Source organism: Lucilia sericata, unplaced genomic scaffold, assembly GCF_015586225.1.
Source record: "Lucilia sericata isolate MDLA Ls3-8-SP2 unplaced genomic scaffold, ASM1558622v1 Contig000736F_arrow, whole genome shotgun sequence".
NCBI classification, from domain to species: Eukaryota; Metazoa; Arthropoda; class Insecta; order Diptera; family Calliphoridae; genus Lucilia; species Lucilia sericata.
This window is the reverse complement of record NW_023994734.1, coordinates 126,425-148,297: the sequence shown is the minus strand read 5'-3', so window position 1 is coordinate 148,297 and position 21,873 is coordinate 126,425. Positions and strand designations below refer to the sequence as shown.

Sequence of the window (21,873 nt, the reverse complement as noted above, 5' to 3'; positions counted from 1 at the left end):
GCTACCTCAGCAGCTGTTCGCTTTATACCTGCTGGTTGAATATCCGTAGTGTGACTACAACTCCCAGCAAAAGCGGCTAGACTTGCAGATGAACGGGATGATATTCGAAATACCCCAACCTAAGCGGAACCAGAAAATCAGCAAGTTGGTAAATGAGGATAAGTGGAATGACATGAAGAACATAGTCGATTGTAGTGTTTAGAAACAAACGCTGAATATATTGTAAAGTTATACAAAGTGTACCCCAGGGCGGAGTTCTAGCGCCGCTATTATTGGATTTCTACCTCTCTAAACTTTCTGCGCCTCCACAATAACATGATTTGATTTCTTATGTTTGAGGACCAAAATCTTGGTGAATTATGCTATCTGTGGAATGGTTATCTCAAGGAAATACTTCAGTTGTTCACTGCACAAAAGTTGCAGCTATCACACACGGACGAAATAAGCCTATTTGACATTTGGCTTCGTTGTCGATGCAATAACAAATTGCGATGTAGAAAAATGGTCTTCAAAGTGCTAGACGTCAACACTAGAGGTATGGCTACATATAAAAGGATTGGTCGGTGGTTAATTCTGCTGTTTCTGTGTGTTTACTTTTTCTTAGTGATAACCAGGAAGAAATATTCAAAGGAGCCCTAACAACTGTAAGGCTGCTTGGAAATTACGTCGCAACATCACCTACACTAGGAAGAGATGGCTTCTTTGAAGTCAAGGAACACAACGCCATGTTGACTAAGTATGTACTTAGTTTCTACTGGGATGTTATCGGAGAAGTCTTTCCAACTTTCACAGTTGGTATAACTTGTTCATGGATAACATACACAACTATGAAATGGATAGATATATCCTCATATATGGCAGCTTTAAATGAGAATTATACAGGATCCAACAATTTCGTAGTTGGAAGTCGCTCACCGCCTATTGATTGAAGAAACCCTATATCGAAAATCCTTAAAAGTTCCAACACAACTAAGAACGGGATGGAACAACATGCTTAATGTCTAATGGCCTCGTAGATGGATTTATGGACACTTTTTAGTTGAAGTAGTACAATTTCAAGTTCTGGACATCGATGCAGGACACCTTGCTTGATTGTTGTATAGTTTTAGCCGAATGTAATTAGACAAAGGATATTTCAGGAGAGGAAACATCGATGGATTGATAACGTGAATTAACCTTTAATTGGTCTAAGGCTGATCTAATATAATATATTTTAAAACTTAAATGCCTGACTCCTTATAAACAACATAATTTTTTAATTAACTAAACTTTATTGTTACTTTTTAAACAGAAGCTTTAAAATTGACATTAAGGTTAAAGATTTTAAAAGAAAAGTGAGGTTAGATATTGAATCCTGACAAAAAAAGGCAAATAGTCAAATTTTAACCATTACTTTTTTGAAATTGTATTAAGATCACTAAATAGGTAGCAATAGCTGAAGCCAACTGTAATAGATAAGAAGGGTTTAGATTTATTTCTTTATTAAAGAATATGGTCTGCTTACCGAGGTTAAAAGCTGACGATTAACTTGACATAAACCACAGGCTGAAAAACCACCATCACAGACCAGCAATTGTTGCCAAAACTTTTTAACCTTTAGAAAAAGGAAAATTTAAATCTTTTGAGTTTAATATATTTATGCTCTTACCTCTTCTGCCAGTATAGGATCATGTACTATACGTTCTATTTCACATACTATGTGTATAGTTTTAGTAGATTCTCGTGTTAAACGATGACAAGGTTCCACTACCATTAACAAACGACATGAATGAAATAATATCCATAGAACTTGTAGCCAAACATAACCATTATCCTTTTTACTTAAAAGTTCAATAAATAAAAAATATGAAGTGGCCACCAAGTGTAGAAAACAAGAAATTAGAATGAATAAAACAGCCATGCCATAGGCGCTGAAATGTTAGGAAATAGGTTTGAAAATAATGCTAGTGAAAGCTAAAAGAAATTTCTGAAATTTTTACCTTGCTACTATGTTCACACATTTCACTAAAGTTTCATGACATTCCGCTAAAAGTTTTAATAAAATTGATTTATTTTTACCTGAAAACAAATTTAAATTTAATTATTATTGTTATAAAAATTTCTAATATTTAATTACTAGGACCCTCTTGATAGCTTGCCGAAGCCAACTTTGATAAACTAGCCTGTAAATTGGGCGTGTTTAAAGTTGTCGTCTTAACGGTTGTTATTTTGACCTTTTCCTGATTTTGCAAAGCTTTTTGCCGATCAGCTTTTATATATACAGAAAATATACATTAATAGCTTTAACATAAAGTTCTCTTATAGTTTTATTACCTGGTAAATACGAGCTCCTTAACATGATATTTAAGGCTTCAAAACGTCGAGCCAAACCTAGTGAAGTATTGGCAAAATTCACATGTAAACCCGTTAATATAAAGTATAAACTATAGAACGGTATATACCACTGGACATTTAAATCTGTTGTGATAGATTTATAGATAATTACTTTCTTTAAAGATTTCAATTATGTACTTGTATAACCAGCAAAATGTTTTTCATTTAAAATCGTTTTCTTAAATCCTTAAAATCGGCCCATCAAAGGTACTCAGCAAATTGCTTGTTTTCGATTCTTTTAAATACATTTTGCTGGTATATTTAATACTTTACCAGCGTTTTCTACGCCTGTATCCATATTTTCAGCAAATCTTAACCAGGTCCATACATCCAAAGCTAAAATAAATAAATTAAAATGTCTTTAGAATCTGAAGAAAAATTCTTTTTAGAGGTAGAGAGGTTAAAAATAAGCCCTATGTTCAAGCTTCTCCAGATAGTTATATACCAGAAATTATAGTCAAATATTTTGGGGCGGAATTAGCTCATACGTGATCGAATAAACTATCGAAAACTCAAGTCAATTTCGAAAATAGGTTAGGTTAAGAAGGTGCAACCAAACTCGGAGGCCATAACATTGAAGATTGAAGATCCAATAAATTGAAAAACAAAAAGAACATAAAGAGAAGAAAGATGACAGCAAACAGGTCAAATTCCATAGGGTTTCAACATAGATAAAGATGAATGTGTAAGAGAATGTGTTTCTCTCTATAAAACCCAGTCGAAGAAATGACTGATTCCCCTGATAAAGCCTAGTAGATTGCAGGGGCTGAATGCCGCAATTTCCCCCATTCTATCATGGAACCTATTTCTCAGCAATTTCAGAATCTGTACTCTATGGAAATTATGATCTGGAATTGGTTTGATCTCTCAAAGAGAAAGACCTCTTCAACCCGAAGAAGAAGTAAGTCAGTTTTGAGATTTAGTTGGTTGATATCACTATATCCGACCCTGAACGGTGCTGGTTAGTTAATGGTTGGGTCATTTAAAGAACTCCAAATTAAGCTCAGGATTTCGTAAGTCGTGATCTACAATTCGGACTTTTTAAATTATGTACTCCATCGGCTCTAGTTGATTTGCATCTTTGCATTTACGACCAAAAACTCTAACAGAGCAATGCCCCATTAACATCCCTGCCAGAATTCATATCCAGTCGTATAAGTATAAGTATCTTGGTTGCCCCTATGTTAAGTGTTGCCCATAAGGCCTTTGATATTTTGCAATCCATTTTACTATTCCAGGACTGGTTGATGATGTCACAGAGTCTCTCAAACATCAACCTATATTAGTGATATGTAGGTGATTTTAAACTAATATGTACAATACCACATACCATCTTCTTATGATCAGTGTAACTCGACCACGTATGCGTTAATTCTGCCCTATACCTTTTAAAAACTCTTTAGACTTCCTTAATCACTTACCCAATAATATACTTATAGTGATCATGGGTATTAACAGCATCATAAACGATTTAAAACGTTCCATTTTTAGATTTGTTATCGAGCCTAAAGATTCGTCCACCTAAAAAGGGGAAAAAGTCATACCTTCCTTTAAAACAAACTGAAATTCCTAGTCTCTCGAAGTCAGTAGATTTTCCAACTGTTTACCATACAAAATTTTTCCAATTCACTTCATTCTAAACTTTCGAGAAACTTGAAATAATTGTTAATATTTCCCTTTCCAAACCCACCTTTTTTAATCTTACATTCAAATCTCTGGTAGCATTCAAGCCAACTATTCCACATATAACACCAGCCACTATTGCCATTACCACTACCGATACATCCAAAGCGGTTACCACTTTTGAAGTGGCCGATTTCATTCTAAAAGATGCTCTATATATGTGAAATTTAAGGCAATTCCAAATAAAATTTATATGATTTATGCGTAAAAGTATTTTATAAAGCCAGAGAACAGAGAGATTTTGGATAACAGTTTAAAGATAAATTTATTAAATGAAGAGTTATAGAGGAAAAGAGAAAATGAGAAATTAGAGTAAAAAGAGTTAAAACAGATAGTTTAAAAGATATTTAAGTAGTAGTTATATTGAAATTTTATTTAAACTTTAGATTGTTCCGCTTTTTAAGAATAAAGCGAAAATCGCTAAGTTCTGTAAATAGATTTTAGTATTAGAATAGTTTTTAGTGAAACTGCAAAGTTTAAGTAAAAAAATATTTTGAAATACACACAAACATATTCAAGGAAAATAATGTTAAAACGTTACCTTACTGGTATTTTAGAATTAGCATCGAATAATAGTCCACGATATGTAAGAAATACTGAAATATATAAAAATAAGATAATTTTTGTAAAAATTGGTATTTAAATTTTATGTTTTTAAGAAAATAGCAGATATTTTAAAACAATTACAAAAGCAGTAAATCGTTACAAATCCAAAATCAGTTGTAACAGATACAACGTTCTCGGAAAACATCGCTATTCGATCTCATAATCGTGAAGCGACCAAAAGATTTTGTTGCCTCTGAAAGGCGGAAATTACATCAGTGAAAAGAAAGTCGCTGAAAACGGCATCAGAATTCACTGATCGCGTCTTTAACGCCAACGTGCACTAAACAAAAAGGGAACTCCACGAGGACATCGATATATCCGACCCTGAATGTTGCAGGTTGGTAGAACTGCAACATAAGCTCAGGGTTCGGAAGTCATGATCTACAGTTGGGTCTCTTCGACGAAGAATTTTTTGAGCTGAATTACCACGTATCGCTACATTCCAGAATTTCGATATAAAGTCGGGAATTATCAAGTTAACCCAGGGAAAAATAAAGAAGAATAAGAATGATAAGAACCTGAATAGTGCTGGTGGACAAATAAGTAAATGGTTAAATAATGTAATGAACTGCACCTTAAGCTCAGAAGTTGGAAAGTCATGATCTAGAGTTTGTCGAGTTTACAACTCGATGAAGCATGAAGATCGGCATGAGTGATTAAGTTTGCAGGGATCGCTTTATACGACCATTGTGTTCAGCCGGCTTTATATGGAACACATAGGAGAGAAATATTTGACAATATCTCAGGCCTTCAATAAAGGAATTGTGAAAGCAAGACACTGTCCACTATTCTTTCACCCGGTGGCATGTTACCTTGATGAATCTTCCTCCATCTTGGTGTTATTGCAATATCGGGGAAAAGAGGTGCCACCAGTACCTCTAGTCTGCCGGGACTTTAAACTGGTGATGATCAAATGTGCCCTTGGTCTTTCCGTGGAATGATTCTGCATGGGTTCGAAGCAATATACCACATAATCTAGAACCACGAAACCGGTAGTCCGCAGGGCAGAGTTTCGGACTTTGATTTGTCCCGGTTATTGGAGAGGTCCCTTCGAGGAACACGTAGTGGCTATGGTTTAAACCCAAATCCGCGGTAAGAGGATGTCGGTTAAAAGACTGAATGCAGGGTCCCGGTTATTGGAGAGATCGGTTAAAAGACTGATGCACTGACGAAGTCCATGATTCGGTATAAGTTCGGTGCTGTTTCCGAAGTCAACAGATACCCTACAGAGGAGTAACTGTGTGACTTAACGTTGGAAATTAATTGGTGTTAAGTGTATAAGATACAGGATGAATGTAGGGGTATACGGAACTTGCCCTCCCGTATACCTAGAATGAGTGTGTCGGATGTTGTTCTCTATAGGTGTGTCGAATGAATGAGAAGTGTGCTGGGTTGAAAGGTGATGGATGAAAGGTATCTTCTACAAGTGATGCCATTGAATTTTCCTTTCTTGTCCAGATATGTTCAGAGTTTACTCTATGCATACCAGATTTACCACAGTGTGTTTACTGTGATCGTCTTTTTTGATGGATTCGTTTTTGGGTCTACCGATAACGTATCTATATGCAATTTCCGTCTCAACAGAGGTATCCCATTTGTGAGGTTGTAAACAAAAGTGATGTTTTATCGAACTTGGAATTCATCCGCCACAAAGAAAAACTAATAGTCAGGATGAGCCTATAACGTACTGGTCCCGAAGAAACATGCAGTTATGTAACAGAGTTATGAGTCCATATGGACTATAAGAAATATCATCGAATGCATTATAAGGGCATAACGCAGTAGGGTACAAACGAAAATCCGCAGAGTTCAGCAGTAACTTTCGTGTGTCCCCTACTGCGTTATGCCCTTACAATGCATTCGATTTTTCTTATAGTCCATATGGCCAGCAAAACTGATAAAAGCTATAGGACCATTTAATTTCCTTTGTAAATAATATATTTAATAGCGTTTTTAAAAAACGTATTCGATCTGTAAGTGACGCATATAAAACGCTTATTTACTAGAAAAGTTCGCATGATATTTTGAAGTGGATTTTATTATTTTTAACAATTAATTATAATTAAATGCTATTAAGTAGAAAATGTTTAGACCAAATGACGTTTTTAAAACGTAAAAACAAAATGGTTCACAATTTTTACGTCTTAATAATTGGGTGAAAACTTTAAGTTTTCAAATATTTTTATTATTTAAAAGAAAATGTTATAATTATATTCCTATTCCTCCTCCTCCCCTTAATTAGGAGTTTAGGATCTGATTTTTATTTTAATATTTTTATCTAATAAATTTACCCATTATTGATGATAAAGCGGCGGCATAAAATATAAACGGTATACTTTTCTGTATGACATAAACACCTTTCGCAGTTTTACGCACCGAATAGGGAGCCAAAGCCAATAATTTACTAACGAAAAATATACTTATTGAAGATTGGGATATTTCCATTTTTTTTATTATTTTTAATAAAATTCCCTTTTTGTTAAATTTTTCTGTACTGTTATGTTAAACTTCACACTTTAAACTACAAATTACAACTGTAATTAAGGGATTTCATAGATGAAATTTAGTTTAACTTTTATTTACACATCGAAGTACGTTTTTATAGTTTATAATTGTTGTAAATAAAATATCCTTGTGCAGATTTTTAAATGGCGTGTGCAAAAAAAGGAAAATGCAGTGGACAAAATGGCAACATATTGTACAATTCTTTTATATTTTTATGCAAATAATAGACATAGTTTTATAAACAGGTTGTTGTGCGGCGAATAAACAACAGGGAGGTCTTATATAGGGGGCCAAGGTTTTAGAAGTATAGACACAAAACTTGAAATGATGTAAAGCTGTTCTATAGAAAATTTTAGGACAGTTTGATATATAGACTGGTATATAGACCGATCTTTAGACTGATCAATAGACTGGTCTATAGACCGATCTATAGACTGGTCCATAGACTGATCTATAGACTGGTCTATAGACTGATCTATAGACTGGTCTATAGACTGATCTATAGGCTGATCTATAGATTGGTCTATAGACTGATATATAGACTGCTATATAGACTGATCAATAAACTGTTCTATAGACTGATCTATAGACTGGTCTATAGACTGATCTATAGACTGGTCTATAGACTGATCTATAGATTGCTCTATAGATTGGTCTATAGACTGATCTATAGATTGCTCTATAGATTGGTCTATAGACTGATCTATAGATTGCTCTATAGATTGGTCTATAGACTGATCTATAGATTGCTCTATAGATTGGTCTATAGACCAGTCTATAGACTGATCTATAGATTGCTCTATAGATTGGTCTATAGACCAGTCTATAGACTAATCTATAGATTGCTCTATAGACTGGTCTGTAGAGTGATCTGTAGACAGTTTATAGAATGGTCTATAGATCGATCTATAGATTGATCTATAGACTGGTCTATAGACTGCTCTATAGACTGATCTATAGACAAATCTATAGACTTTTCTAAATCTATATACTTATCTAAATCTACTGACTGATCTAGAGATTGCTCTGTAGACTGATCTATAGACTGATCTATTGAAATTTAGGAAAAATTGATATATATACTGTATATAGACCGATTTTTAGACTGATCAATAAACTGGTCTATAGACCGATCTATAGACTGGTCTATAGACCGATCTATAGACTGGTCTATAGACTGATCTATAGACTGGTCTATAGACTGATCTATAGACTGGTCTATAGACTGATCTATAGACTGGTCTATAGACTGATCTATAGGCTGATCTATAGGCTGATCTATAGATTGGTCTATAGACTGATCTATAGATTGGTCTATAGACTGATCTATAGATTGCTCTATAGATTGGTCTATAGACCAGTCTATAGACTGATCTATAAACTGATCTATAGACTGATCTATGGACTGATCTATAGACTGGTCTATAGACCGATCTATACACTGATCTATAGGCTGATCTAAAGACTGATCTAGACTAGTATATAAAACTAGTCTTCTCTATAGACTAGTTTATAATAGATCAGACAATAGATTAGTCTGTAGACTGATCTGTAGAATATTATGTAGTCTTATAGGCTAATCTGATCTATAGAGTAGTATATAGTATTGTCTATAGAGTGGTATATAGTCTTATCTCTATTCCAACCAGTTCTATATTGTAAATTCTGATCTATAGACTGATCGATAGCTTATTCTATAGTCTGATCTATTGAATACTGTATAGTCGGATCTATAGATTACTTTATAGTCTGATCAATAGATTCGTTAAGTAAATGGTTTTTTTGAACTTCTAAGGTTGCACATTCTGTACTATTTTATACGAGTGGGAAGATGGCAAATATTTGAGACCTTTTGATATTATCACATCTATTTGAAATTTTAGTCCAATTCATTTTTCTTAAATTTTAAATCAAAAATTCGTTTTTCAGATATTAAAAGTAGTTTATTCTATAAATTTTTAATAAATATTTGTAACCACGTCTCTTTTATATTCCCCTAATTAAATATCTTTATGGTTGTTATCACCTTTTTGTTGTTGGTATTTTTTAATATTGTAAATAATTATTAAATGTAAATTAAATACAAGAGGGTAGCAGTTAAAATGACAAAACACTCAATGTAAACAATTTCTGGACAATTTCACGAAATATTAGATTGTTAGACAAACAAAATGTTTTATTTTTTTAAAAAGTTTATTTGTTTACCATTAAACTAACAGTTATTTAGCGAATTTATGACAAGTTCAAAAAGAGGTTATTTACGTAGACGAATAATAATACGTGAAACGTAATAATTAAGTAAAAAAGTTTAAATAACAAAAATAAATTCTGTAACAAATTTCGAGATTTAGTAAACTTTTATTAAATTTCTTTAATTGCTAAAAGAATCTTTAAACGAGTTTCAGTGTAAAAAATATCATTTTATTTATTTGCGTAAAAAATAACCAGTATTTTCTTTCGGTTTTAATACATTATTCATAATTTCAATACTTAACAAACAGTATTGGCATTGAAAATTTCAATCCAATAACCATCAGGATCCTTAATGAAAGCCAAACCTTTCATACGGCCATCATCGGGTTTCTTAACGAAATCAACGCCCATTTCTTCGAATCTAATTTAAGAATAAAATAAGATTTTTTTAATATTTTAGCGAAATTTTAAAATCAAATTGATAATGTTTCGAAATCAAGATATCGTTTGGAAAAAGTTTTGAAAACATTTTTCAAAAATGAAACATTAACAGTCTTTACCTTTTGCAAGCAGCATAAACATCTGGCACCATAATACCAATATGACCAAAACCACGGGGATCTGAATTGCCATTATGGTAAGATTGATCAGGATCACTTTCAGTGCCCCAATTACTAAAACAAATAAAGATAAATTTTTTAGTGAAATGGAAATGTTTGTGCAAATATTTTAGTGAAAAATCGATTCTGGACTGTATTCTGGGATAGATTCTATACTATAATCTAGTCTAGTTTATAATCTAGTCTAATGTACAGTCTAGTCTATAATCTAGTCTAAAGTCTAGTCTAGCCTGAAGTCTACTCTATAGTCTTGTCTACTGTCTAGTCTATAGTGTAATCTACAGTCTATATTATAATCTATAGTTTCGACTATATTCTAGTTTATTTATATTCTACTCGATTGTCTAGCCGAGACTATTCTATAGTCTAGTATACAGTCTAGTCTTTAATATAGTATAAAGTCTACTTTGTAATATAGTCTATAGTCTAGTCTATAGTCTAATCTATAGTTTAGTCTATATTCTAGTTTATCTATATTCTAGTCTTTTATCTAGTCTGTAGTCTGGCCTATAGCCTAGTATATGGTCGTCTAGTCTATAGTCTAGTCTATAGTCTAGTCTATAGTCTAGTCTATAGTCTAGTCTATAGTCTAGTCTATAGTCTAGTCTATAGTCTAGTCTATAGTCTAGTCTATAGTCTAGTCTATAGTCTAGTCTAGTCTATAGTCTAGTCTAGTCTATAGTCTAGTCTATAGTCTAGTCTAGTCTATAGTCTAGTCTAGTCTATAGTCTAGTCTAGTCTAGTCTAGTCTAGTCTAGTCTAGTCTAGTCTATAGTCTAGTCTAGTCTAGTCTAGTCTATAGTCTAGTCTATAGTCTAGTCTATAGTCTAGTCTATAGTCTAGTCTATAGTCTAGTCTATAGTCTAGTCTATAGTCTAGTCTATAGTCTAGTCTATAGTCTAGTCTATAGTCTAGTCTATAGTCTAGTCTATAGTCTAGTCTATAGTCTAGTCTATAGTCTAGTCTATAGTCTAGTCTATAGTCTAGTCTATAGTCTAGTCTATAGTCTAGTCTATAGTCTAGTCTATAGTCTAGTCTATAGTCTAGTCTATAGTCTAGTCTATAGTCTAGTCTATAGTCTAGTCTATAGTCTAGTCTATAGTCTAGTCTATAGTCTAGTCTATAGTCTAGTCTATAGTCTAGTCTATAGTCTAGTCTATAGTCTAGTCTATAGTCTAGTCTATAGTCTAGTCTATAGTCTAGTCTATAGTCTAGTCTATAGTCTAGTCTATAGTCTAGTCTATAGTCTAGTCTATAGTCTAGTCTATAGTCTAGTCTATAGTCTAGTCTATAGTCTAGTCTATAGTCTAGTCTATAGTCTAGTCTATAGTCTAGTCTATAGTCTAGTCTATAGTCTAGTCTATAGTCTAGTCTATAGTCTAGTCTATAGTCCAGTCTATTATCTAGTCTATAGTCTAGTCTATAGTCTAGTCTATAGTCTAGTCTATAGTCTAGTCTATAGTCTAGTCTATAGTCTAGTCTATAGTCTAGTCTATAGTCTAGTCTATAGTCTAGTCTATAGCCTTGTCTATAGTCTAGTCTATAGTCTGGTCTGTAGTCTAGTCTATAGTCTAGTTTATACTCTAGTCTATAGTCTAGTCTTGTCTATAGTCTAGTCTATAGTCTAGTCTGTAGTCTAGTCTATAGTCTAGTCTATAGTCTAGTCTAGAGTCTAGTCTATAGTCTAGTCTATAGTCTAGTCTAGAGTCTAGTCTATAGTCTAGTCTATAGTCTAGTCTATAGTCTAGTCTAGTCTATAGTCTAGTATATAATATAGTCTATAGTCTAGTCTATAGTCTAGTCTGCACAGTGGGGCAGAATGGAAAATTTTTGGAAATAAATCTGGCATTTCTAAACGGCTGATCCGATCGGGATAAAATTTGGCGTGAGCGTAGCCAAGGAGTATTCGAGTTTAAGTTTTGAAGATGAACCCTGCAGATGACCCAGGGACGGCGCTGTGGCGGCTCAAAGTAGGGTACCTACGACATGTAAAATTTTTAAACTCGTGCCATTTTTTTGTTTTTCACCCAAATACAAAGATTTTTATATTTTGTGAAGCGACGACGAGATCTTGAAAAAACATGCTTGGACATACTACTTATCTCTTATAATATCCGAGTTATAGGCATTTAAAAATTTAGTGATACAAAATTTACCATACCTTGGTCCGCCTTTTTTTGAATACCGGGCGTAATTTTGGACCAAATGGACTCAATTTGGACTCCAATAATATACAAAAAATTTCAGATCAATATTGTTTACAGATCCAAAAATATACGTTTTTTAATTTAAAAATTCAAAAAATTTTAGATTTTTGGCGTTTTTTTGCCAAAAATGTATCTTAACTCTTTTATTAATAAAATAAAATTTTTATTAAGAACATATAACAATTTTATAGTTTTCTAAAAGGTATCTTTACGCAGAACGCTTTGGCGTAAAAAACTTGTCCTATTTTTTGAAAATGTTGCCACTGCGTCCTTCCGAATATGACCTATTTTTTATCAAAACTTCAACTTTGGGCGACATGTTCTAAAATCCCAAAGCTGGGATCAGAAAACTGAAAGCAGTTTTGGAAACCTCAATATGTTTTCTATTTACTCCAAAAGTATTTTCCCAGCCCTGAAAGAAATGTGGACCCTATGGGCAAAAAAGTAAAAAATCCCATTTTTGGGATTTTCATTCCTATTTTTGGGAATTGCGGGATGCCCTTTGACCTTTTCAATTTTTTTTTTGCATATTCTTATTTGAAATGACAAATTTAACAAGCGTTGAAAATTTCATTGAGTTTTGTTCATAAATAAAGATTTTGTCATATATTACATATTTGTTTAATTTCTAAAACTATGATTTATATCAAAATTTTAATAGGATCGCAGATAGCTACAACAATTTAGTCCATATTTATCCCTTAATATCATTTTTTAGTTAGATATGGAAATTCTCGACCCTTTACAAAAAATTTCAAGCCAATATCTTAATTACATTCAAAAATATGTTCATTTAAACCTGTGTCCTTTAATTTCATCTTTTTCATATTTTAGTATTAAGTATGACAGCACATATTTAAATCTTATATTTACCTATTTTCTATTTGTTTGCTTATCTTTATATTTGAAAGGTCCCATTATGCTTAAATTTTCAAAAATTTATAACTATTTTTTACCTAAATTTTTTCGACAGATCATTTCGTTCTGTTTCGTTTATGATCATGTAGGTAAAAATATACAGGTAATGATAATTTCGATTCATTCACTAATAAGAAATATCAATGACTGAATTACAGGTTATAGTAATATAGTCCTAAATGTTAATAGGTAGACAATTCGTAATTTTTTACTTTGGAATACCTGTATCGGAAATGACAAGAATTGGTATATAAGTAAACTTCTCAGATTTTAAGTACCATATTTAATAAATCTACAATGAAGATTACATTAAAGTACGAAGAGTTGTGTTCCGTTTTATGGAGTATATCTTCAAAAGGGCCAGAAAGAATTGAAGACATTTCAAATTATATAAAAACTACATATAGTAGAAAAGTAGACAAAACAGGCATATCAAAAATTGAAAACTTTTTAAAACTTTTTGATGTAAAAAGTAAGTCTGTGGATGGAAATCAAAAGAAATTTCGATTAAAATTTTGTAGTTGGATGGAAACTACTACGGAAATCTCAACTTACAACACATCAACAGGAGCGCCTTGCAAGTCATACGAAGACTTATGTTCAAGGTAAAAAAAAAGAGGGTCACACAAAAACTTTTTTCAATCTCAAATGAGGAAATTGCTGATACATTTAACGAAATGCTGAAAAAGGAAAACCAACATATGGATGTTGTACATATTGCAACTATTCTTCCTAATGCATCACCAAAACGACTTAAGCGAATTGTGGAAAGTATACCAACTCCAACATCATAATCAAATTTTACTGAAGAGGAAGCAATACCGCTTATGTTGGAACTGGGTCTCAGTCGAAATAAGTACCAAATATTAAGGAAAGCTCTGCATGAAAAAGGACACAATATATTACCATCATACAAGGCGATCCAGAAAAAAAAACAAACTATCCTACTAAATCAACAAAAAAATAATGAAGAATTGAAAGAACTGAGAGCTGCGGAAAAAAGCAGAATCCAAGAAGAATTTAAAGTTCAGATGGGATTAAACATCGACAAACCACTTTCAAGTTGCGGTAGTACAAATGATGGTAATACGTCGAGAAGGTTTTTTCGTGATTTTGAAATTACTTCAAAAATAACTGGAATCGACAAGGAGTTGCTTCGAAGAGTTAAAACTATTTTAATGGCACTGAATAGTAAACATAAAATTAATGAAAATCGATTTGGGGAATACACATCTGAAATTTCTAAATTACTTGTATCTCTGTATCCATGGAGGGAACTAACACCAACAGTACACAAAGTATTGTGTCATGGTCAAATAATAATTGAATCGAATATTCTTCCACTTGGAGAGTTAACAGAAGAAGCCCAGGAAGCGAGGAATCGAGATTTTAAGCATGTTCAACTATTCAGCTCAAGAAAATGCTCCAGGCAATCACAGAATGAAGATATTTTTAATAGTTTACTTCTATCTTCTGATCCTGTTCTTTCAACTATGCGAAAAAGATGGATTTGTTATGAAACTCTATCATCTCAAAACAAGGAAGATTTAAAGGACTTATATTACCTTCTGGATATGTATACCGATATGACAGATTATTTTATAGAAAATAAGTAGTGCTAGGAATTAACTATATAAGTAGGTTTAAGACAAACAGTTCAAATAAAAAAAGCTATTATACTAACTGATGATATTGTATTAAATTGTGTTTTATATTTCGGTGGGCGGGAAAGGTAATTTGTGTGGGGTGATTTAGGTGTTGTTGTGCGTGGCTCATAATACAATTATAATTTTTTTTATTTTATATACAATATTATAATAAAATAATTAACTAAATAATTTTTAAAAATTGTCCAAATATTTTATTCAACACCAAATGTATGTTCTGTCATACTTAATACTAAAATATGAAAAAGATGAAATTAAAGGACACAGGTTTAAATGAACATATTTTTGAATGTAATTGAGATATTGGCTTGAAATTTTTTGTAAAGGGTCGAGAATTTCCATATCTAACTAAAAAATGATATTAATATGGACTAAATTGTTGTAGCTATCTGCGATCCTATAAAAATTTTGATATAAATCATAGTTTTAGAAATTAAACAAATATGTAATATATGACAAAATCTTTATTTATGAACAAAACTCAATGAAATTTTCAACGCTTGTTAAATTTGTCATTTCAAATAAGAATATGCAAAAAAAAAATTGAAAAGGTCAAAGGGCATCCCGCAATTCCCAAAAATAGGAATGAAAATCCCAAAAATGGGATTTTTTACTTTTTTGCCCATAGGGTCCACATTTCTTTCAGGGCTGGGAAAATACTTTTGGAGTAAATAGAAAACATATTGAGGTTTCCAAAACTGCTTTCAGTTTTCTGATCCCAGCTTTGGGATTTTAGAACATGTCGCCCAAAGTTGAAGTTTTGATAAAAAATAGGTCATATTCGGAAGGACGCAGTGGCAACATTTTCAAAAAATAGGACAAGTTTTTTACGCCAAAGCGTTCTGCGTAAAGATACCTTTTAGAAAACTATAAAATTGTTATATGTTCTTAATAAAAATTTTATTTTATTAATAAAAGAGTTAAGACACATTTTTGGCAAAAAAACGCCAAAAATCTAAAATTTTTGGAATTTTTAAATTAAAAAACGTATATTTTTGGATCTGTAAACGATATTGATCTGAAATTTTTTGTATATTATTGGAAATTTTGTTGTCTAACTAACAAGAAAAAATTGAGTCCATTTGGTCCAAAATTACGCCCGGTATTCAAAAAAAGGCGGACCAAGGTATGGTAAATTTTGTATCACTAAATTTTTAAATGCCTATAACTCGGATATTATAAGAGATAAGTAGTATGTCCAAGCATGTTTTTTCAAGATCTCGTCGAGCGCTTTCACAAAATATAAAAATCTTTGTATTTGGGTGAAAAACAAAAAAATGGCACGAGTTTAAAAATTTTACATGTCGTAGGTACCCTACTTTGAGCCGCCACAGCGCCGTCCCTGGGTCATCTGCAGGGTTCATCTTCAAAACTTAAACTCGAATACTCCTTGGCTACGCTCACGCCAAATTTTATCCCGATCGGATCAGCCGTTTAGAAATGCCAGATTTATTTCCAAAAAATTTCCATTCTGCCCCACTGTGGTCTGTAGTCTAGTCTATAGTCTAGTCTATAGTCTAGTCTATAGTCTAGTCTATAGTCTAGTCTATAGTCTAGTCTATAGTCTAGTCTATAGTCTAGTCTATAGTCTAGTCTATAGTCTAGTCTATAGTCTAGTCTATAGTCTAGTCTATAGTCTAGTCTATAGTCTAGTCTATAGTCTAGTCTATAGTCTAGTCTATAGTCTAGTCTATAGTCTAGTCTATAGTCTAGTCTATAGTCTAGTCTATAGTCTAGTCTATAGTCTAGTCTATAGTCTAGTCTATAGTCTAGTCTATAGTCTAGTCTATAGTCTAGTCTATAGTCTAGTCTATAGTCCAGTCTATTATCTAGTCTATAGTCTAGTCTATAGTCTAGTCTATAGTCTAGTCTATAGTCTAGTCTATAGTCTAGTCTATAGTCTAGTCTATAGTCTAGTCTATAGTCTAGTCTATAGTCTAGTCTAGTCTATAGTCTTGTCTATAGTCTAGTCTATAGTCTGGTCTGTAGTCTAGTCTATAGTCTAGTTTATACTCTAGTCTATAGTCTAGTCTTGTCTATAGTCTAGTCTATAGTCTAGTCTATAGTCTAGTCTGTAGTCTAGTCTATAGTCTAGTCTATAGTCTAGTCTAGAGTCTAGTCTATAGTCTAGTCTATAGTCTAGTCTAGAGTCTAGTCTATAGTCTAGTCTATAGTCTAGTCTATAGTCTAGTCTATAGTCTAGTCTATAGTCTAGTATATAATATAGTCCATAGTCTAGTCTATAGTCTAGTCTATAGTCTATTCTATAGCCTAGTCTATAGTCTAGACTATATTTTGGACTTGGCTATATGCTGGGCTATAGTTTGTTCTATAGTGGTTACTTTAGTACATTTCCCAGAATTTCTTATAAAGCATTGCGCCACACCCCACCCTCTACGAAAATATTCTTACGCATACGTTAAAGTAAATCAATCAGTTTTATCTTTATAATGCGTAAGTTCAAAGTCTTTTTAAAACTTACTGTGTCAATTCAACTGTTGCCTTACGGCTCATGGCCCATTTAGTGCGTTCCTTTTGATCTTTTGGCACATCGGCGGGGTTTTCATAACTAATAAAACAAAAAATCGAATTAAAAAATGTTTGCCAACAAAAAGTTGTCTAACTAACCCCATAAAATACAAAGAAAATTTAGCTTCTGGGAAATCCAATTTCACCAACAAGGTCATGCCCAAGACACCGGTATAAAAAGGCAAAGATTTGCGTGGATCCTTAATGCGGTACATAGTCTGTTGGAAAAGGAAATCCTATAAAGAAAAATATATGGACAAAGAGGTTAGTTTAAGTATTTTAACAAATTAAATTAAATATTTAAACAAACCTTAGTAGAAGGATCTGCTGATTTGCATAATTCATCAGCTTCCGAATTAGTTAAACCGGTAACTTCAGCCATTTTTCTGTAAGTTTTTTTACCTTAAAATTTTAAATGAATTATTAGCAAATTATTAAGAAAGAATAATCTAGATTTTTTTATTTTAAAATTTAATAATTTATCAAGTGTTAGTTAGAACTTATGTACATACCTCTTATAGAATTAGTTGTGGCAATAACAACTAAATTGGGTGAGAGATAATGATATCAGGTATGAGGAATGAATGAATAAGTTCACCAGATGTTTTTAAGCTTTTTTTCCGCAAAAAAAGCTTTCGCTAAACATACTCTATAGTACAGGGGTGTACAAACAAGGGCACCAAGTAAATTTCTTTATAAAATGAATTTAAAATTAAAAACATATTTTATATTTAATACTCTTTCTATGAAAAAATATTCTTTATTCTTTACAGAAAACAATTTCAAATTTATATAGAAACTTGCTTAAAAAGAAATGTTTCTATAGGAATTTGTTTAGAATTTTACTTTTTATAATAATTTGTTTAAACATTTTCTATAAAAATAAGCTGTATGAATAGAATTTGCTGTAGAACTAACTATATTTAAGGGAACAATAGCCTATTGTCCAATATATTGTCTACTCTATAGTACAGCCTGTAGTCAAGTACATAGTCTATAGACTATAGTCTAGTTTATAGTCTGGACTACAGTCTAGCATATAGTCTAGTCTGTAGTCTTGTTGATAGTCTAACTTAGTCTGGTCTGTATTCTAGTGTATAGTATAGTCTATAATCTCTGTTATAGTATAGTCTGTATTCTAGCCTATAGTCTAGTCTGTAATCTAGTCTACAGTCAGTCTATAGTCTAGCCTACAGTCAGTCGATAGTCTAGTTCTATATACTAGTCTAGTCTGTAGTCTAGTTTTATAGCCTAATCTAGAGTTTGTGTTCTAGCTCAAAGACTAAAAAAATAGTCTAGTATATAGTCTACTCTATAGTCCATTCTATAGTCTAGTATGTTGTCTAGTCTATAGTCTCGCCTTTGTTCTAAACTATGGTCTAGTCTGTATTTTATTATAAGTCTAATATAAGTCTAGTTTATAATCTCTTTTTTAGACTAGTCTATAGTTCAGTATATAGTCTGTATTCTAGCCTATTGTCTAGTCTATATCTATGGTCCAGTCTATATCTATACTCTAATCTATATCTATAGTTTATTCTATATTTATACTGTAGGCAATAGTATAGTCCAGTTTATTGTATAGTCCAGTCTATAGTCTACTATATAGTATAGTCTATAGTTTACTATATAGTCTAGAGTGTAGCCTAGTCTCTATTCCAGTCTGTGGTCTAGTCTATAATCTATAGTCTAGTCTACAGTCTAGTCTATAATCTAGTCTATAGTTTAGTGTATAGTATAATATGGTATAGTATAGTATAGTATAGTATAGTATAGTATAGTATAGTATAGTATAGTATAGTATAGTATAGTATAGTATAGTATAGTATAGTATAGTATAGTATAGTATAGTATAGTATAGTATAGTATAGTATAGTATAGTATAGTATAGTATAGTATAGTATAGTATAGTATAGTATAGTATGTATAGTATAGTATGTATAGTATAGTATAGTATAGTATAGTATAGATAGTATAGTATAGTATAGTATAGTATAGTATAGTATAGTATAGTATAGTATAGTATAGTATAGTATAGTATAGTATAGTATAGTATAGTATAGTATAGTATAGTATAGTATAGATAGTATAGTATAGTATAGTATAGTATAGTATAGTATAGTATAGTATAGTATAGTATAGTATAGTATAGTATAGTATAGTAGTATGTATAGTATAGTATAGTATAGTATAGTATAGTATAGTATAGTATAGTATAGTATAGTATAGTATAGTATAGTATAGTATAGTATAGTATAGTATAGTATAGTATAGTATAGTATAGTATAGTATAGTATAGATAGTATAGTATAGTATAGTATAGTATAGTATAGTATAGTATAGTATAGTATAGATAGTATAGTATAGTATAGTATAGTATACTAGTATAGTATAGTCTAGTCTATAGTCTAGTGTAGTCTATAATCTAGTATACAGTCTAGTCTATAGTCCAGTCTATAGTGTAGTCTATAGTCTAGTATGTAGTATAGTCTAGTCTATAGTATAGTCTATAGTCTAGTCTAGTCTATTGTATAGTCTATTGTCTAGTCTATAGTCTAGTCTAGTCTATTGTATAGTCTATTGTCTAGTCTATAGTCTAGTATATTGTCTAGTATGTAGTATAGTCTATAGTCTAGTATATTGCCTAGTCTAGTCTATAGTCTAGTGTAGTCTATAGTCCAGTCTATAGTGTAGTCTATAGTCTAGTGTATATTCTAGTCTATAGTCTAATCTATAGTCTATAGTCTAGTCTATAGTCTAGTCTAGTCTATAGTCTAGCCTATAGTCTTGTCTATTGTCTGGTCTTTAGTCTAGTTTATAATCTAGTCTATAGTCTAGTCTGTAGTCTATTCTATACTCTAGTCTTTAGTCTAGTCTGTAGTCTATTCTATAGTCTAGTCTTTAGTCCTGTCTATAACGTAGTCTATAATCTAGTGTATAGTGTAGCCTAATCTCGTCTATAGTCTAAAGTCAAGCTTATAGTCTAGTCTATAATCTAATCCATAGTCTAATCTATAGTCTAGCCTATAGTCTAGTCTACAGCCTAATCTATAGTCTAGTCTATATTCTAGACTATAGTCGAGTCTATTGTCTAGTTTAGTCTATTGTCTAGTTTTAGTCTAGTCTATAGTTTTGTCTATTGTCTGGCCTTTAGTTTAGTCTAATCTATAGTCCAGCCTATAGTTTATAGTCTAGTCAATAGTCTAGTCTATAGTTTAGTCTATAGTCTAGTCTATAGTTTAGTCTAGTTTATAGTCTAGTTTATAGTCTAGTCTATAGTCTAGTCTATAATCTAATCCATAGTCTAATCTATAGTCTAGTCTACAGTCTAATCTATAGTCTAGTCTATTTTCTAGACTATAGTCGAGTCTATTGTCTAGTTTAGTCTATTGTCTAGTTTTAGTCTAGTCTATTGTCTGGCCTTTAGTTTAGTCTAATCTATATCTATAGTTTAGTCTATAGTCTAGTCAATATTCTAGTCTATATTCTAGTCTATAGTTTAGTCTAGTCTATAGTCTAGTCTATAGTCTAGTCTATAATCTAGTCTATAGTCTAGTCTAGTTTATAGTCTAGTCTAGTTTATAGTCTAGTCTAATCTATAGTCTATGGTCTCGTCTATAGTCTAGTCCATAGTCTTGTTTATTGCCTAGTCTATTGTCTAGTCTATAGTCTAGTCTATTGTCTGGTCTTTAGTCCAGTCTATTGTCTTGTCTATTATCTAGTCTTTAGTCTAGTCTATAGTCTAGTATATAGTCCATATTCTAGTCTATAGCCTAGTCTATAGTCTTGTCTATTTCTGGTCTTCAGTCTAGTCTATAGTCTAATCTATAGTCTAGTCTATAGTCTAGCCTATAGTCTAGTCTATAGTCTAGTCTATAGCCTAGCCTATAGCCTAGTCTATAGTCTAGTCTATAGTCTAGTCTATAGTCTAGTCTATAGCCTAGCCTATAGCCTAGTCTATAGTCTAGTCTAGTCTAGTCTATAGCCTAATCTATAGTCTAGCCTATAGTCTAGTCTATTGTCTAGTCTATAGTCTAGTCTATAGTCTAGTCTATAGTCTATAGTCTTGTCTATTATCTGGTCTTTAGTCTAGTCTATAGTCTAGTCTATAATCTAATCTATAGTGTAGTCTATAGTCAGTCTATATATAGTATAGTCTATGGTATAGTAAAGTCTATAGTATATTCCTAAACCTTGCTGATCTATAGTCTAGTCTATAGTCTAGTCTATTGTCTAGTCTAGTCTATAGTCTAGTCTATAGTCTAGTCTATAGTCTAGTCTATAGTCTAGTCTATAGTCTTGTCTATTATCTGGTCTTTAGTCTAGTCTATAGTCTAGTCTATAATCTAATCTATAGTGTAGTCTATAGTCAGTCTATATATAGTATAGTCTATGGTATAGTAAAGTCTATAGTATATTCCTAAACCTTGCTGATCTATAGTCTAGTCTATAGTCTAGTCTATTGTCTAGTCTAGTCTATAGTCTAGTCTATAGTCTAGTCTATAGTCTAGTCTATAGTCTAGTCTATAGTCTAGTCTATAGTCTTGTCTATTATCTGGTCTTTAGTCTAGT

At 31.9% G+C, this 21,873-nt stretch overlaps 2 protein-coding genes across 3 annotated transcripts; both read right to left on the bottom strand.

The window, feature by feature from the left end:
• Positions 1 to 1,339: 1,339 nt before the first annotated feature.
• LOC119607719 (gustatory receptor for sugar taste 43a) lies at positions 1,340 to 7,122 on the bottom strand. 2 transcript variants are annotated; one of them, XM_037961798.1, is made up of 11 exons: positions 6,954 to 7,122; positions 4,598 to 4,652; positions 4,064 to 4,208; positions 3,795 to 3,894; positions 2,647 to 2,709; positions 2,314 to 2,457; positions 2,117 to 2,248; positions 1,980 to 2,058; positions 1,649 to 1,910; positions 1,505 to 1,594; positions 1,340 to 1,445 (listed from the first exon to the last, which is right to left on the bottom strand). In XM_037961798.1, exons 1-11 carry the CDS (start codon positions 7,105 to 7,107, stop codon positions 1,383 to 1,385), a joined length of 1,287 nt encoding a protein of 428 aa, XP_037817726.1. In that variant the 5' UTR covers positions 7,108 to 7,122; the 3' UTR covers positions 1,340 to 1,382. The 2 variants fall into 2 exon arrangements, with proteins under 2 accessions (XP_037817726.1, XP_037817724.1); XM_037961796.1 differs by having other exon boundaries at positions 2,123 to 2,248; positions 6,954 to 7,107.
• A 2,444-nt stretch (positions 7,123 to 9,566) lies between these two features.
• Positions 9,567 to 17,919, bottom strand: LOC119607716 (lactoylglutathione lyase). Its single transcript, XM_037961793.1, has 6 exons — positions 17,814 to 17,919; positions 17,612 to 17,703; positions 17,401 to 17,537; positions 17,255 to 17,341; positions 9,921 to 10,034; positions 9,567 to 9,781 (listed from the first exon to the last, which is right to left on the bottom strand). Exons 2-6 carry the CDS (start codon positions 17,681 to 17,683, stop codon positions 9,658 to 9,660), a joined length of 534 nt encoding a protein of 177 aa, XP_037817721.1. The 5' UTR covers positions 17,684 to 17,703; positions 17,814 to 17,919; the 3' UTR covers positions 9,567 to 9,657.
• Between the last annotated feature and the right edge of the window lie 3,954 nt (positions 17,920 to 21,873).